This window comes from Manis javanica, chromosome 10 (assembly GCF_040802235.1).
Source record: "Manis javanica isolate MJ-LG chromosome 10, MJ_LKY, whole genome shotgun sequence".
In the NCBI taxonomy this organism is placed as follows: Eukaryota; Metazoa; Chordata; class Mammalia; order Pholidota; family Manidae; genus Manis; species Manis javanica.
The window spans coordinates 46,649,800-46,667,888 of record NC_133165.1 but is presented as its reverse complement, the minus strand read 5'-3'; the positions used below and the strand labels follow the sequence as shown (position 1 = coordinate 46,667,888).

General features: G+C 51.6%; 1 protein-coding gene across 4 annotated transcripts in view; it reads left to right on the top strand.

Annotated features, from left to right (window-relative positions):
* Positions 1-18,089, top strand: part of SBK1 (SH3 domain binding kinase 1) — a 69,532-nt gene that overhangs the window by 47,810 nt on the left and 3,633 nt on the right. For 3 of the 4 annotated variants that reach the window (XR_001855779.3, XM_036992480.2, XM_017677140.3), the window contains exons 2-3: positions 15,456-15,688; positions 17,119-17,321. Coding sequence is in view for 3 of the 4 variants with exons in the window: in XM_036992480.2 (XP_036848375.1) it covers positions 15,463-15,688; positions 17,119-17,321 (429 nt within the window). In the remaining variant the exon portion in view is untranslated. Of the gene's footprint in view, positions 1-10,023; positions 10,190-15,455; positions 15,689-17,118; positions 17,322-18,089 lie in introns of all 4 variants that reach the window. The other variant, XM_036992481.2, reaches the window with a different exon arrangement.

Genomic DNA, 18,089 nt, shown 5'->3' with positions numbered 1-18,089 from the left:
GATCCTGAGAAGGAACTAGACAGCACTGAGGGGACAGGGGGAACATGCTGGGCTGCTGGGGTTCCCCCAGTCTCTCCTCTCTGAGCCCTCTGCAGGCAAGCAGTGATCCTAAGGAAGGCAGGACTCTGGGTACAGGTAGCCCCCCCAGGAGTTCCTTTGTTCATTTATTTATTCAACAAACCTCTAATTGTTGTCTGTGATACACCAGGTACCAAGTTTTTTTCCCCCCACTTCATCGATCTCCTTTCCTGTTCTCTCCTGTTCATCAGATCCATGGCTGTCTCAATCTTCTTAGGCCACTCTTGGTTAGGCCACTTGAGGTGGGCCTCGTCAGCCCCAGCTGACTACTTCTGACCCCATACCTGAAGAATCTTATCCCCATCCTGCTGCAGACTTGGGGGCCCTGAGCCTGGGTGGCTTATTCCTCTTCTGCTCCCTTCCCAACACCAAGTGTCCCCATACCCACTTGCTGCTGGGGGGAGGATATGACCAGCAGAAGAGGTAGGGGGCACTTCAGGCCAGACCTCTGGCAGCCCCTCCTGCAAATTCAAGGAGAGTTGAGGAAGTCCCCCTCACTCAGCACAGGCTGTGGGGGAATCAGCTGTCCTGGATGACTGGGTGACCTTGGGCAAGTATGTGGCATCTCCCAGAAAGAATGACAGAGTGACATGCGCTCTGCACCCTCAGGGTAGATGTTAGATATATATCGCACTTGGGCCTCAAGAAGTACCCAGGGGTGTCCTCTCTCTCTCTGAAGGAGTTTGTTTCCCCCAGTGGCTCGCAGGAGCTGGGCCTTGTCATATGACAGACAGACAAGGGAGTGGAATGAGAGGCTAGAGTGGAGATTTCAGTCACTGTGACTAGGGGAAACCATCAAGAGACTAGAGAGGGGAAAGGGAGTAAGATCTCCCCTCCTCACTTACCTGTAGTGGCTCCCCACTGAGTCAGGAATAAAGCACAGCCAAAGCTCTTGGCAGTGTGACCCTAAACCTCTTCCCAGGTGTCGTCTCCCACTCCTCATTCACCATCCTCTACATCTGGCTCATCTCCCCCATTCCCTCTGACTCCCTACTCCATCAGGTACTGTACCCTCAACCTGCAAAGTTCCTCATAGCTGCTAAGGAGCAGCCCTCTGCCTCCACCTCCCCTTCTGATCTGACCTGGGCTGGCACAGAGTACTGAGCTAAGTTGGATTGGTTGCTGGTTGGTGGCCTGGAGACAAATGTGCTGTGAGTTTGTTTCTACATCTAGACCCTGATCTCCAGGAGAGGGAACCAGGTCTGTGTTGTCCATGTTGCATCGGCTTTATCTAACCCAGAGTCCAGCATATTGTACAGCACATGTTGTGAAAAACAGCTTCTGGACACATTTTGTTGACCCACACTGTATTTTTCTCATGTTTATATTTATTGCCAGTGCCAAAACAAGATATATTCCACATACAAATATTGATTTCTATATCCTCTTGAAAACTGAGATGATGTGGCAACCTCAGGCTATAGTCAAAAAATGACCATCTTCTACATACATTCACCTTCCAGCTTGCCCTAGGCCCCACCTGGCCTGATCACTCATTTATGTGACCTGCTGGCCTCTCCTATAGGCATCTATCTGGCTTTGCAGGCCTAAGGTGGAACTCAGAAAATGTTTGCTCAGCGGGTGACCTTCCTCTGTGTGTGTTTTGCACACGAGGGTGTTCCCTGCCTCCCCCAAGGCTAAGTTAGAACATGCACAGAGCAGTTTCCCTCCGGGGTTGAGGGCTAAATGATAAAGTGAGCCTGAATTCCTCTAGCCAGAGCACCTCCAGCCTAGTGCTACTTTTTACTCTGGGCCCTGTCTTGTGACCCTACTGCATGCTGGAAGGATTCAGCCACTAAAAACTTGTTTGACTGTCCCACTTGCTCAGGAGCAAAAGTCCAAGGTTCTAGGCCTAGGTCTTGCTGAGAACTAAGGGCAGGACCACTCTTTGTGCTTCAGTTTACTCATGTGTCCAGAGAGGAATTAGACTAGAGGTCCTGTCTGCTATAAGCTTCCTCCATGTTCTAAATTTCTAGGACTGAGTTCAAGCTGTTCTGAGTTTTGATCAGGCAAAAGAGGGGGCCTAAATGCAGGAGTCACTAAAACATATTGACATGCCCTAAACATTAATGGAACCAACAGGCGTTGCCAAGTGGCTGGGCCAGGGACCAGTGCTGGACCCCAGCATGGCCCTGGAAGGGAGTGTGCCATCTTTCTGGATGAAGGTCTACAGCAGCCCCTGATCAAAGGAGATGGCAGAGCACCATGGTTGAAATCACAGGCTCTGGTCTCTGCCTGGGTTTGAATTCCACTTCGCTGCTTTGTGATCTTGGGCAAGTCACTTAACCTCTCTCCTTCACTTTGCTTACATGGAAAACAAGGATAATACCTACCTCAGGGCTCTCAGGGGGATTAAGTGAGCTAAAGCAAGGAAAGGGCCTAGGATAGGGTCTGGCATGTGAAACATGCTCAATGACTACTGGCTCAAAGGGGTGTTGGCAAGTGGGTAACCAGGCCTTGGTGATAATACCTCTTCGGTTTTCCTATAGCGAGTCTGGGGAGGCTATGGGGCTTCTACTATCCCCTTGAAAGGGAAGGAGTTGTTTGAGCAGCAGTAGTGTGTGATGGTTAAGAGCATGAAGCATGCTCCTGCTAATAGTGGGGTATGGTGGGGTTCAATCCTGAGAATCTGTGAGGGCCCTTCCAGAACCTTGCTCTTTGGCTCTAGGGCTGGAATCTGGGGCAGCCTGGCCATAGTCTGTAGCTGAGGTACTCTTCCCTCCCAGCTCTGCATTCTAGGTGAGACTTCTACTGGAGTGAGTCCCTGAGGCTTTCTGTCCCCATGCAGTTGGGCCTCAGGCCAGAGCCAAGACCAGCATGTCCAAAAGACCCTGAGTCCTCCCCAGACCACCCACCCTCATCCCTCCTCTCCCTGTCCCTCTTCCATGTTTCTGGAAGCAGCAGCAGTTAGGCCTAGAGGGGCCAGTAAAAGCTCCGGCCCTCTCCTGTCCCCTGGCTCTCCCTTCTCACAGCCATAGGTTGGCCACAGTCTAGAGAAGGGACAGGTCCAGACTCCCAGCTCAGCTCCCCCAGCCCAGGAGCTGTGTAATAGAATGGTTGGAAGGAAGCAGAGGAACATTTTTCAGCGTCAAGTGCTCCATGTCGGACACTGGATATCGCTTTCTCATCTAGTGCTGAGAACAGCACCACATTAACGCAGAGTGAGGATTTGAATGCCCACCTCTGGGAGCCACCAAAAGGTTTCTGTGAAATATGTCAGACTGCCTGGGTCTGAATTGTACCTGAACCATTTACTAGATACAAGACTTTGGACAAGGCAATTGTCCCCTCAGCCTCAAGTTCTCTTGATAGGGAATGGGGACAGTAGCTCCTACTTACTGGGGTTATGGCAAAGACTAAACAACCCTGTTACAGAAGGGGTTTTTTTTAGCAGTGCCTGCTACTTAAGTGTTTACTCTTATTACTTATGCCACACCCTGCCAGGGAAGTAAATGAGCTGGTCCAGGCCAGAGGAAACCCCTGTGACTCCCCACTGCAGCAGCTGTCCTGCCCTGTTTCTTTAGCTGGTCGTGGGAGAGGCAGAGAATGTCTGGGATGGCCCTGAGGGATGGATGGGACAGGACACAACCACCTCATCCTTCTCTTGGTCAGGCCCAGGAGAAGCAGGTCAAATTCCTGCTCCAGGCAACTCTTCTGAGTCTGTTGGACTTCTGACCATAGCAGCAAGGCTCCGCACTCTCTGGGGCCAGAGCCCACTGCACTGCCAGGAGATCTGCCCAAACTGATAGCTCAGGTGCCCTCCAGCCCACGCCCCAAGTGTCTCCAGGAGGAGTAGCGGGGCTGGCAGTTAACACAGCTGAGTGCCAAAAGCACAACCTCTGGACCCCACTGTGTGACCTTGGGCAAGGTGCTTTCAACCTCTCCATTCCTCCAATCCCTCATCTACAAAAGAGGGATGGTACTAGTACCTGCCTTGCAGGGTTGTCCTGAGGATTAAGTGAATGCATGTTTGTAAAGTGCTATGAATGGAGCTAAGCGCCCACTGAGGGTTTGCTGTTTATGTTAGTCCTCAAAAGCCCAGAGCAGAAAGGGAATGTCAGTCCCACTTTCGAAGGTAAATAAATGGAAGCTTAGGGGTGAAAGTACTCTCTCAAGCCTCCATATCTAGGATTCAGGGAAGATTCTGCCCACCGTTCCATCATTCACTCACCGTTCACAGTGCAAGGCCAGCCAGAAGGACCCCACAGGACCTAAGCTGGGCTCTAGTCAAGGTTCTGAACAAATTGCTTGGCTTTCCTGCCCCCACACCTCTGCTCACGTGAAGCCACAATAGGCAAGAGCCGCAGCCCAGGACTTTTCTGGAAGCTTCTAAGGCTTCCCTCACCCTTCTTCCTCAGTTGTAGTCCAGGGACAGTAGTGGGGCATAGGGAAACCGGACTCTGAGTGCAGACTGGGTTGGGATCATGCTTTCTCTTTGCCCCAGGTCCCGACATATGAGTTGGCTTCAGGAAGGGTTTGCTTAGGTCTGGGATCAGGGTGCATCTCATTCAGAATGAAAGCCAGTTCCTCACTGTGGCCTTCCAAGGCCCTGTACACTGCCACCTGCTCCTTGCCCCATATCCTCCACTCTGTAGGCATGCTGTCCTCACAGCTCCCTGAGCACACTCTCCCAGTCCTCCGTGCCTCTGCCAGGAAAGCTCTTCCACAACATCCCCGTGCATGCAGCTTGTGGCTTTTCCTGCCACCCACAATGTCTACGATATCATTCCCCACCTCTGACATGTCCTTACCTCTCCCTGCTTTGTTTTCCCCTTTAGGACCTCTTACTGTCTGACACTTACTTTTATTATTGTCTACGTCCAATCTAGAATATGAGCTCCTTAAGGACAGGGCTGTTTATTTGGTTCATGAATGTATTCCAGATCCAAGAATGGTGCCAAACACAATGTAGATGCCCAACACATATTGACAGTTCTGGAGCTAGAGAGCCATCTTTAAGCCACTTCCTAACTGTGTGACACTGGACATATCACTTAATTTTCCCTTCTCTGAGTCTCTGTTTTCTGAACTGTAAGGTATGTAATTGGGAATAATAGTAGCTTCTCCTAAGATTGTTATGAGGTTTAAATAAATCACTATATATAAAGAGCTTATGCTTTAAGTGGTTGTAAGTGTTGGCTATTAATGATACCTTAACTTGTACAATATTATTCACGTTTTACTGATGAGTAAATAGAGGCACAGAGAGTAAGTGACTTACCTAAAGCTTCATGGCTAGAAATGAGAACCATTCCGGTTCAACCCAGGAACACCTGAATCTGGGTTCCAGGCTTCTGAGCTAGGCCGTATCCTCACTCCATCCCTCACCAGGGGCTCAGGGCAGAGGTGAGGGCTGTGTCTAGGGAAAGGCCCATCTCTTCAGGGAGCCTCTACTCATACAGCCTTCCCTCTAATGGCCTCCACCTGTCCATGGGTGGAGATCCAGCCAAGGCCCCCAGCCCAGTCAGCCAGTGCCGAACAACCCCTGAGCTCTGCGCCCTCTACTCATATTGACAGCCCTGAATGCTGGGCTGCCCACCTCAACCAGGTGACAAGGCTCCTGCCTCCTACCATTCCCACAGTGGCTGCAAGTGGTCTGGGAGGGGTGAGGCCCAGTGCTCCCAGCTCCTTGGGGCCTGGCTGCAAAAAGAGGCTGGAGAGCCTGTTCCAGCTCTGGTTGCCCGCTGCAGGCAGACAGGTCACAGGCTATTAATAGCCCCCAAGAATGTGCCCCAGGGAAGGGGCAGCATGTGGCAGCTGGGAGGGAAGATCAAGGCAGAGGCTGGAGCCGGAAGCAGGGCCTTGCAGCAAGGGAACCCCAGGCAACCCCTGGCGGAGAGGGCAGTGGGAAGAATGTTGTTGCCAGTTTCTGCTGCTTGATCTTGGGAAAGTCCCAGCTCTTCCTCTCAGTGTCCTCACCTGAGAAATGTAGAAGCTGAGTCAGATGATCTCCAAAGTCTCTTCTGGCTAAGGGAGATTCAGGAGGTGAGATTTGGCAGAACCAAAACAGCCCCCCATTTCCAGCACAAAAAACCAAAGTGTAGTCAGAGTGTGGCCTTACCCAAAATGGTACAGAGTCACACAGAACCAAGGTCCCAGGACCCTATGCCCAGCAAATTCTTACTGAATATCTGCTCTCTGCCAAGCATTTTAAGAAGTGCCTGTTCAATTCATACAGAAACCCACCACATTAAATGGGCATTCTCAGCCCCATTTAACTGATGGGCAAAATGAGGCTTAGATAGATGGCACAGCATGCCCAAGATCACACAGCAAGAAGGAATGGAGCCAGAATTTTCACATGAGGTAAACATGAGGAAGAGATTTGAGAATATTGTCCTCCTTTGAACAAAATAGAATGTTGGATGGCATCTGTATTTGTGCTGAAAGACCAAGAAGAGGGAGATGTCTTATCTGGAGTCTCCCTGGGGCCCTGACCCTCTGATGCTCTATGTAGATGTATATATAGGGTGACTGGGGACCTTTTCAGGGGAAAGGATACTGAGACTTTGGTGATCCATGAAGGAATAAGAACCATTAAGTTGCTTTTTTCATGGTTTGGAAAACTGAAGACAAGGGGAGCCAGGCGGCTGGCCAGGGCTGTTTCTGGGACTATGTGGCCCAGCTCTGGGTCCCCCACTTCCTGCACTATGGTAAACAGATGAGAAAGCTAGGAATACTGGTAGGGAAGGGGTTGAACAGCAAAGAACCAGACTGGGCAACTGCCTTGAGGCTAGAGTGAGGTGTTAGAGGGGCTTATAGGTGCCTCCACCTTCCTGAACACAGGCTGGCCTACATGGGAATTTGGGGCAGCCGAGCTGAGCCATTCCTTCTCTAGCCCCTCTCCGGGGACACCCACCTTGGGTGAAAAGTCACGACCTCCCCTACCCCCACACTTGCCTCTGGCATTGTCTGGACCCCCAACCAACCTGTTTCCTTTTATTTCCTAGACCCAACAGGGTTGTACCTGGTGAAAAGTTACATGGCTGCCCCGCCTCTATTCACTCAGTTCCCACTCTTCTCCTGAGACATTCATTCATTCATTCACCAGGTATTTATTAAGTGCCTACAATGCACCAGCCACTGTGCTAGCTGCCAGGGGATGCAGCAGTCTGTCAGGGGATGCAGCAGTCTGTCAGGGGATGCAGCAGTGAACAAAAGCAGCCCAGCAAAGTCCCTGCCTTCTTGATCTTTAAGTTCTAGTTGGGGGGAAAGACAGACACAATAGATACCACAAGTTGGTAAATTGTATAATACGTTTGAAAATGATACACCCTAGTGGAGGGAAAAGTAGATTAGCATAAGGGACAAGCAGTAGGGTAGCCCTAGTTGAGACAGTGTCATTCGAGCACAACTTGGAGGAAACAAGCCATGTGGATATATGGGGACAGAAGGAACATCCCCCAGGCAAGGAGCTATTGGTATGGGGAACCAGTTAGGAATTTATTGCAGTAGCTGAGAGATGATGATGGTTCAGACCAGTGGGATTAAGTGCTGAGAGTGATTAAGACCTTTATTAATGTCTGGTTTTGATTCCAGAGTTACCTTATGCAAATACAAGCAAATGAGAAACCTATTCTAATTTCTCCTGTTTCAGAGTCACATACTGTATACAGAGGCCCAGGCAGGGCAAGGAGCTGGTGGCAGCTGCTGTGTCCCACCAAAATGTGGCCTTCTCCCATATGGCTGGGGGAGGTCCAGTGGCACAGCCCCGTGGGGGATGTGGAGCACTCTATAGAAATTCCAAACACACACACCCTTTAACCTGGCAACCCATTTCTAGAATAGATCATACAGACACACCTCTGCAAAATGACTTAGCTACAAGGCTATTCTTTGTTTGTAATAGTAGCAAAAGGTTGAATTTGACCCAGGTGTTTTTCAGCAGGAGTTTGGTTAAGTAAATGGCAGTATAACTATGTGCACCTTTCCAGTCCTGAGGACTTGGGCACGCATTCTCAAGCATTCCTCCATCCTGGCTACCTAACCTTCTCAGGCTTTCCCCCTGCCTTGCACTTACTGTTGGGCCTGCCTGGGTGCTGTCCACACCTGTGGTGCTGAAGGCAGTGGGCCAGAGGGAGGCCTGGGCTGCAACCCAGGAACCAAGAGTAGAGAAGTTCAGATAAGCAGCAGAAGTTCAAGGTTCAATTTCTGGCTCTGCCTCTCACTGGCTGAATGACCTTGAGCAAGTTGCTTAACCTCTCTGAGCCTCAGCATCCTTGTCTTGCCAATGGGTTTCAGCCTCAGGCAAGTTTGCTATGGATTCAATGTGACCAAAGAAAATGACAGCAAAATGTTCTTGGGGTGAAAGGGTTATACCCAACTTTATTCTCATAGTGGCAGGTCAGTCACTAAAATCCCATTCACTCAGAGCGAGTCTACATGCAGCAGGCCGGTGTCTGCCTCTGGGCCCCTCTGTCTGCACAGCTGTCCTCTGGGCCCCTCTGTCCACACAGCCATCCTCCAGGCCTCTGCACAGTCGTCCCGCACAGTCGTCCTCTGGACCTCTCTGCACAGTCATCCTGCAGAGCCGTCCTCTGGTCCTCTGTCCTCGGTGCTGCCACCTCTCCAGCCTCTGTGCTGCTCTCCTGCAGCCTTGCAGCCCTGCCACCATGTCGTGCCTAGAGCTCTGGGCTAAGCTCTTTTTATAGAGTCAACAGCCATGTATTGCCCACAGGTGTGCAGTGAGCTAGTCAATCACAGCCTGGTGAGAATTCTGGCCACAGAAACTCTCATTTTATCCACAATCCTTATCTGTAAAATGGGGTTGCTGTGAAAATTGAATGACAGCAGCAATGTAAAGCTTGAGAAAATAAGTGATAATTTTTACTGTATCATTTTAGAGACAGTAAACCGTAGTGGTTAAGCTTTTGGACACTGAAGTGATAATGCTTGGATCTGAATCCTGGCTCTGCCACTTGCAGGATGATCTTGATCAAGTGACACAGTTGCTCCTCATTTTCCTTACCTATAAAATGGGGTGAATAATAGTCTTTGTGTCATAGGACATTGTGAGGATTAGAGAGTTGATCTATGTGAGGCACTTGGCACATGACAGAGGTTCCTTAGTAGTAGCTGTTATTATCACTTTCCTCTCTATTATTGTCCTCATTCTCAGTATAACCTGCAACCTAAAGATTCCAGACAAGTATATGTACCCAAGTGTATGTTCATAGTGTATGTTCTCAGGTATCTCTTTCCTGAGAGCTACAGCAAAAGTCCTAGGGCTAGATCTCAGTGGGTCACCTTTGGTCACATGTCCATCTCTGAACCAGTCACTGACCCGGCAGATGGGATGGATTGACTGGTTGACTAGACTATAGACAACCCTACTGAACCACATGGACAGAGAGGGACCATTCCCCAAAGAAAGGAAAATTGGTGCTGAGCAGGAAAAAAATACCACAGGCTGATTCAAGAAGCCACTGATAATGGCTGAGCAAGGCAGGGGTTAGGTCAAATCTGGTCTTAAGACAATTTACCTGACCACATGGATGGGGGAACTGGAGGGGAGAATGTGGGGATGTGGGGAGCAAGCTCAGCCACACAGGCTAAGGGAATGAAGCTCTAGCCCCTCACTTGACATAGAAACAAAGTCAAAGCAGCTGAGAGGGGCCAGAGGGGCTCCCCGTCTACCTTACAGCTGCTTTTTCACACAGCTTTTAATTACAACATGGACCCAGAGAGGTGACCCACCCAGCAACAATTATCTCTTCAATGGCATCCTTCCAGGCCAGGGCTTTGTTCAGAATACCTTTGGGATCTACCTGTGCTGAGAACATAGCATGGGCCCAGTGACCTGAGAGCGGGTATCTGGGTGTGTGGACAGAGGATCTTAGAATTCCAGAGTGACAGTCAGAAAGACCTGGCTGACCTCACTCAATCAGACCTCACTCACCGATTCCCCAACAAATGGGCACTCATTCTCTGCTTCTCTACCCCCAGTGACAGAAAATGTGCTTCCTTCCTCCTGTGACTGTGAGAACTGCCTCATTTTGAGCTGCTGTGTGCTTGGGTCTACTTTTAGGAGCCTCACACAGCACATAAGGGCATAGGATCTGAAGCCCAAAACTGAGTTCAAATCCCAGCTCTACCAATTATTAGCTCTCAGGTAAGTTACTTAGCCCACTGGTGCCTCAGTATCCCTCTCTGTAAAATAGGGATAATAATAGCAGCACCTACCTCCCAGACTTGTGATTGTTAAATGATTTAATCCACAGTGCTTAGCACAGCACCTGGCATATGGTAAATGCTCAATAAATATTTGCCAGTATTCTTATTCTCCCATAAGACAGGATAAGAGCAGGCCCCCTTATCTTTACAGGCTGGTCACCCTACAGGCAGTTGGACACACTGAGGTTGAAATCCTAGCTCTTTTGCCTGCTTGCTATATACCCCTTGGAAATAGCTGAGTAGCACTGGCTGCTATAACAAATAAGCCCCTATATCTGAGCCACCTAACACACTAGACATTCACTTCTGGCTCACATAAAATGCAAAGTAGGTAATCCTCACCAGCAGGAGGCCTCCCCCACCAGAGACCCAAGCTTCTCCTATCTTCTAGCCCCACCATCTTTTAGGGCCTTGGAATCCTCTGCATGAAGCCAGCATACTGAAGAAGAGAGAACCAAGAAACTACTCACTTAAAAAAGTCCCCACCAGCACTGACACACATCATTTCGACTCCCCATTCCATTGGGGAAAACTGGGCACACAGCCACACCTGGATGCCAGGGAGGCAATGCAGTTCCCTGCTGATAGCCACACTCCAGCAGCCACTCGGTATTAGAGAAGGGGAAACAAAAGTTTGGTGGGCAGTTGGCTATCTCTACCATAACTACAGTCAGTCACCAGCTCCTTGGGTCTCTGTTCTTCGTCTATAAAGTAGAAAGCATTACTCAGTTATGGCAATGGTTGCACAGCTCTATACATTTACTAAAATCATTGAGTTGGGCACTTACTATGGGTGAATTTTGTTATATATGTTATGCCCCTCAATTAGGCTGTTATTTAGAAAACAGGAAGTGTCTTGCCCCCTTTCTCAGGGTACTTATGAGGACTCAATGAGTAAAATTTTGCCAAGATGGCACTGTGTGTATGGTGTGTATTTGTGTGTGGCAGGGTGGTGGGGTGGGGGAGAGAGAAGGGAGGTTCCAAAGTAGGCCTGAGTTGAATTATGCATTGGGTGTAGTTCTCATGAGAGTGACACCCAGCTCGAGCCACCTGACAACAGGAAGTTGTAGGCGTTCAGTCTTGCTTCTTGCTTGGGAAACCCTCCCCCCACCACAGTGGCCCTCCCAGCTTGTGGCAGAAAACCCAGCCCACAGGGCCAGAGCCTTTGTGGTCAGAGGCATGTCTGCTGCTGTGAAAACCTCATGGCTGCTCTGTGAAAGCCTTCGGCAACACAGACAGGAAACAGAGGGCCTCCCTAAGGGCCAGCAAGGCCACACACTTGAGATGCAAGAATGTGGGGTCCCCTGGGCAGCACAGTCAGCTTGAGTGTAGAGAGGTGCAAGGTGAATGGAGGTCAGCCAGGGGCCTCCACCGCCTGGTGCTAGAAAGTTCACAGCTACCAAGGCCATGTCAAGGCCTTCAAGAGGAGGCAGAGATAATGATGAAGATAAAATGCTTTTGGATCAAGTTCCCACTGATGCCAAACATATACTGTGTGTATATATATATATACTTTCAGCCACTCAGTGAGGCAGATATGTCTTAATTTACTCTAGGCTCAAGTCCCCTCCTGATAAAAGGAGGGGGCACACCTCCCACCCCCACTGCTGTGAGCATTGAATTAATACATGTAAATCACCTGGACCAGTGCTGGACACCCAGTCAGCCCTCAGGAGGAGCTGAATGCATGGTTATCTTCGGCTGAGACTCTGCCATCTTCTGGGCCTCAGTTTCCCCACAGACACCAAAGGATCTGGATGAGATGTTTCACCATTCTGACATGGGAAAGCACAGTGGTTAAGAGCACTAGGTCTGGAGGTAGTCCTGTGTTTACTGCACAACCTTGGGCAGACTACTGAGTCTCTCCCTGTCTCCATCTCCTCATCTGTACCACTGGGGTAATAATAGTCCACACCTCACAGAGCTGGGATGGGGTGGGTTCATCCTTAGGACAGGGCCTGGCCCATAGTCAGTGCTGCTACAGTTGTTATTGTCATTATTGTTACTTTCTTCATCATGTGGACATGGAAGCTGAGGCCCAGAGAAGTGATGTGACTTGCTCAAGGTCACCCAGCTAAGAAGTGGCACACGTTAGGATCAAGGCCAAGTCTGCTGAGCCCCAAGGCCCGTGCTGTTTCTGTAGCTCCACTGCGCCTATTAAGTCACATGCATCATAACTGGGTCAGAGGCAGTGTGTACCTGGGGAGATGGTGCCGCAGCAGGGACAGTATATGGATTAAATCCTTATCTCCTGTTGACACCTTACAGAGAACAGGAGGATGGGAAGGAGGGAGGGGATGATAGTGGGGACCCCCAATACTGGACCCTAAGAACCAAGGGACGGGATGAGGGAGAGTTGGGTCTGATATAGCCCCTGTCCCCAGGGACAGACAGGAACACAGATGAGACTACCCCAAGATATTCAACAGGGGCCCTGAGAGAGAGACAGACAGACCCTGTCTGAATCCTAGGACTTGTAGAGGCAGGAATTGGCACCTGGGGAAACAGGGAAGGCTTCCTGGAGGAGTGGAACCTAAGGCTAATGAGACACAGGAGAGAAGGTGTGGGACGGGGAGGTGAAGGCGGTAGCAGGAATGGTGGAAGAGACTTATGCCACCTTATAGCCATAGAGGGGCAGTACAGGGCAGTGGCCAGCGTGGACTGGACCTGAGGTGAGGGGGCAAATGTGTGGTCCAAACCCACCAACTGTGGCCGTCCCTGACCCAGCCTGGTGCCTACCCAGAGCAACTCAAGCTAAAGCAGCAAGGACGAGGCAGGCACCTAATGGTTCCTGGGTGAGGGAGAAGAAAAAAAGGAGGGATGAAAGGCTTTTAGCACTTGCAGAGCCCAAAGTGGGAGTGTGTGCATGGGCAAAAGTGTGTACATGGGCGCCTGCACACACGTGGGCCGCCCATCTCAGCAGCCCTCGGGGTGTCCACACACAACAGGAGAAGTAGGTCAGCAGAACAACCCAGGTGGGCAGGGGGAAGAGGTCAAGGCCATGAGGGCAAGTACGCAGAACCCCCAGGGTTAACCCCACACTGTCTGCGGAATGGGCCTGAGGATACTTGCACAGGAACAGCCTCCTGACTCCCTGCTACATCGGAGCATTCACCTCACTTGGAATCCTTTCCACACCAGTGGTGGGTAGGCCTTTAACAGATACTGGGAGAGGTGACCGCTGCCAGCCCTGAAACCAGGGAAAGACTATTGTAGGGAGATGCCACCCATGTCAGCCTCTACTTGGTGGCCACTGCAAGAGAGGTGACTGCATGGAGACCAGGTGATGGGTGCCACGGCAGGCTTGGTTTCAGGGCACTGAGGATGGCAGAAGGAGGCAAAGCAGAACCAGCTCTCCAAGGGCCTGGCACCGTTCCTCCCTCTGGGGGTCTGTGCAATGGACTGGTCCAGGCTACAGCCTAGGCTCTCTGGGGGCAGCCATGTGGCATTTCAGGTAACTCCTAGCGTGGGTTCAGAAGGAAGGAGCTAGGAGGGGAAGGGCGGGAGCTGTGGTGGGGAAAGGTTCTAGGGAGCAAGGCTTGTTCATGAATGGAGGGGAAGGGAGCTGAACAGAGAAGCAGGATCCTGAGGAAGCAGAAGGAATGGGAGCCAAAGCTGGAAAGGGGAGGAGGGCTCCCTGCTCCCACAGCCATCTGCGAGGACCGTGCAGATGGAGCTCCGTTTGGGGCTGGGTGGGAGGCCAGGAAGTTCCCTCCTGGTGTTCCTCCTCTCCGTGTGAAGTGGGAGGCTGGGTCGTGTGTGCTCAGAGGGAAGGGGAAGGCAGAGGAGGAGAGGAAGGTTTGAGCCTGGAAGGGGAGTGACTGGGCCAGGGTGAGGATTCTGGGCTCACTTGGAAGTCTTTTAACTCATTTTATCCTCCCAGCAGCCCATGGGGAGAAGGTACTATTGGATCCTTCTTACAGACAGGAAGCTGAGGCACAGAGATGAGTGGTTTGCCCAGTGCCTTCCAGCTAGCACATGACAGAGCTGGGATTCAAAGCCAGGCTCTCTAGCCACAAAGTCTGTGCTTTCTCTTGGAGAGCCATGGGGATGGGGGCTGAGGGTATCCGTAGGAGCTGAGTGCTGGGTGATGCACCTAGAATTTGAGGGAAAGGGGAGCGAGTTGAGGTCAGAGGCAGCACCCCAGGAAGCAGGCTCCCAGAGATCAGAGGATATAAGGTCCAGTGCTGGCCAACCTGCCTGTGCACACCCAGACATGCGCACACCTGCTCCTGGAAGCTCAGCTCCCAGTCTAACCCTCCCCCTATCTGACAGACAGGAAATGCCAGCCCCAGATGGGCATTCACTGTCACCTAGCCCTGTATTCTCCCCATTGTTACTCTCTGCCCCCAGCACCATTTGGAGACAAAATCAGTACCTCTGAGGGGTGGGTGCATCCAGGAAGCACCCCCAGCTGAAGGGGTCGGTCAGACTGTGAATGTGGAGGTGAGAGTAGGGAAGGTTGGATGTCCACGGGACGGGCACTCTGCCTTATGTCTGGGGGCCCTGGGCAGGGCCCTGGGACCACCCCTGTAGCTGTGAGCACTTGAGCAGGGTTGTGTTGCCGTCTGTGGGAAGGGAGAGATTAAAAGGCTGTGGTGGGTGTGTGGCTATATCTGTACCATCCTGCCAGAGTTTGTCTGAGACTACGTGGCTAAGGAATTTGATAGTGCAACTCCTGCCTTCACCTCTCGCCTTCCCCAGGCGATTTTGCCTTTTATCATAATGTATAACTCATGTGTTCACTATGTTTATTGTCCATCTCCCCCTAGAACATAAGTCCCATGAGTGCAGAACACTTATCCATTTGTTCAGTGCTGTGTCCCCAGGGCTCTGAAGCTGATCAATACACATAACTAGGAGCACTCATGTGAACTTGGTTTATGGCATTTCTTTGTGTGCCATAAGCACATGTGCCTTGTCTGACATTGTCTGTATGAGAGCATGAGGCAGATAGGCTGGAGATGCCCAAGGGGGTTTTGGGGGGACAGTGACTCTCAGGAGTGCTGGCTCAGGCCTGGCCCTGAAGCTTTGAGACAAGGGAAAGCAGCAAAGATGTTTGTTGCCCCCTTGTGGTCATCTGGAGCCTGGCATCCAGACCCACGAGTGGTGGGATGGCATCCTAGGAGCTGGGGAGGGAGGAAATGAGTGGAGGAGGGGTGCCTGGCCTGATGTCACATTCCATGCCATATCCCCCACAACAGGGAGAAGATGAGCGTGGGCTGCCCCGAGCCCGAGCCACCCCACTCCCTGCCCTGCTGTGGGCCAGAGACTGTGCCTGGGCTGGGTGCAGGCGTGCCCCTCCTCACTGAAGACATGCAGGCGCTGACCCTCCGCACAATGACTGCTAGTGATGTTACCAAGCACTATGAACTTGTCCGGGAGCTGGGCAAGGGCACCTATGGGAAGGTCGACCTGGTGGCCTACAAGGGCACAGGTGAGTGTCTGCAGAGTGGCTGGTTTTAAGGCTGGGGTGGAGACTTAGCTGGGGCTTCCAGATGCTCTCTGCAGAGCAAGGAGGCCAGCAGGGAGACACAGTCAGTTGTCCTGGTGGAAATAATGTGGTCTGCGCAGTCCTAGGAGGAGGGGACATGGGAGGAATCTGAGGGCAGAGTGCCCAGACTGGAGGGTAGGCTGCTTTGGGGCCATCTGAGGTAACTTTAGGACACCCAAGGGGCTACACATAGGACATCTGGAGCTCAAGAGAGAGGTCAGGGATTCCAGTGGTGTTTGGGGACACACTGGCATATCAGTGATAGTTAACCCCAGGGAGGTGGACAGAGCTGAGGGTGGGTCCTTGGGAACAGGGCACCATGCTTATGGAAGGGTGGGAGATGACCCTGTGAAGCTAGTCTGGCCATCTGCATTTCTCAGGGGACGACACTGAAACCCAGAGAGATTCGGTCACTCAGCTGAGTTCGTGCAGCTACACAGGGATTTTTTTTGTGTGTGTTTTTTTAAGCTAGGATGCGACCCCAGTAGTCAGCTCCAGAATCTTCTTAGCCACTCTCAACCACTGAACTTGATGCTTTCCCTATACTCTAAGCTCACAGCAGTGCCCACTCAGCCAGTCAGGGATGGGGGTCTGCATGAGCTCCCACAGCTGCACACATTTGGGGCAGGGGTTCTACACCAACTGAGGACTGAGTGCAGGAGGAGCACTGGACATGGGGTCACCTGAGTGTTACCACTTGCTTGCTCTGTGATCTTGGGCAAGTGACTTAACCTCTCTGTGTCTAGGTTTTCTCTTCTGCATTAGGGTCACCTTATAAGGTCATTTTGAGGAGTGGGTCATAAATGCAACATGCTGAAGGCAAGGCCTGTGGTGTGTAAGTGCTTTGGTGACACATGTGTGTTTTGTGTGTCAGTTTTGTGCCCAGGTGGGTTCAGATGGCTGCCCAAGCACAGCACTGGGGCCTTACCTCCCAATGCCTAGTTCACCCATTTAGCAAACTTGTTGGGCATCTACTATGCACCACACTCTGTTGTAGGCACTTGGAGATATAGCAATGAACAAGAGAAAGGTCCCTGTGCACGGGGAACTTCATTACAGCTGGGGGAGATGGACAAGATAAATAGACACATAGACAACAGGAAGAAAGTGAGAGACGGGGGAGGAAGCAGCATGCCCTCATGGGAGAAAGCTGCAGGCTGGGTGCAGAGACCCAGGTCAACCCCTGAATTGCTGTGTGGCCCTTGGCAAGCCCTGTCCCTGGTCTCAGTGACCTACCTGTAAGGTATGGACAGCCATGCCTGCTGGGACCTCCACATGCCTGCTGGCTGGGACGGGCCATGCAGACAGTCATGGGCATGTCAGGCACAGGAGCTCAGGGAGAAGCATAACCACTGTCGCTGCTGCCCCATCAGGCATGAAAATGGCACTCAAGTTTGTGAACAAGAGCAAGACGAAGCTGAAGAACTTCCTGAGGGAGGTGAGCATCACCAACAGCCTCTCCTCCAGCCCATTCATCATCAAGGTCTTCGATGTGGTTTTTGAGACTGAGGACTGCTACGTCTTTGCCCAGGAGTACGCACCTGCTGGAGACCTGTTTGACATCATTCCTCCTCAGGTACCGGGATGGTGGCATAGGGAGGGGAGATGGTCTTCCGGGCCCCAGAGCAGGAGAGCTGAGGAGGAGTCAGATCACTCGCTTAATCAGCAAGTATGTTTTGAGTGCCTTCTCTATGTCAGTCACTGGAGAATTAGGGATACATGGTGAACAAGACAAAAGTCTGCTGTCTTCCTGGAGGAAACACTACAATAAGCCAGGTAACAGGCTGAGCTAAGCACTCAAAGGAAACAGCCAGGGTGATGGGATGAAGTCCAACAGCACCCTTCTCTGCAGCTGCACGGGAGCAGGTGGGGACACAAGAGGGGAGGTTAGCAGGGCTTCCCAGAGGAGGTGCCAGGATTTTAGGCTCTGGGATTTGCAGTTGGCCAATGCCAGGCTGAATCTGCTCTGCCCTTACTGGATAAGTGGCAAGGCCTCTCCGAGCTTCGGTGTTCCTATAAAGGAAATGGGCATAATAGCAGCAGCTGTGAAGAGCTGATGAGACCCTGCAGGGTAGGGTGCTTAACAACAGCACCTGGCCCTCGAGTAGATGCTCAGTACCTGTCGCTGCACTTACTAGGGAAAACGATAGGCGATGAAAACCACCGGGCCAGAGGAGGAAAAGGACAGGTGTCCGGGTGGGTGAGATGGGGAGGGCAGCTGGCACCCAGATTGGGGGTGGAGACCAAAGGAAAAAAGGCAGGCCCAAGCCAGGGCAGTAGGAGATGGCAGCACCCTGAGTGCAGAGCAGCCCAGGAAATGGAGCCAGGACACAGGCGGGGGCAG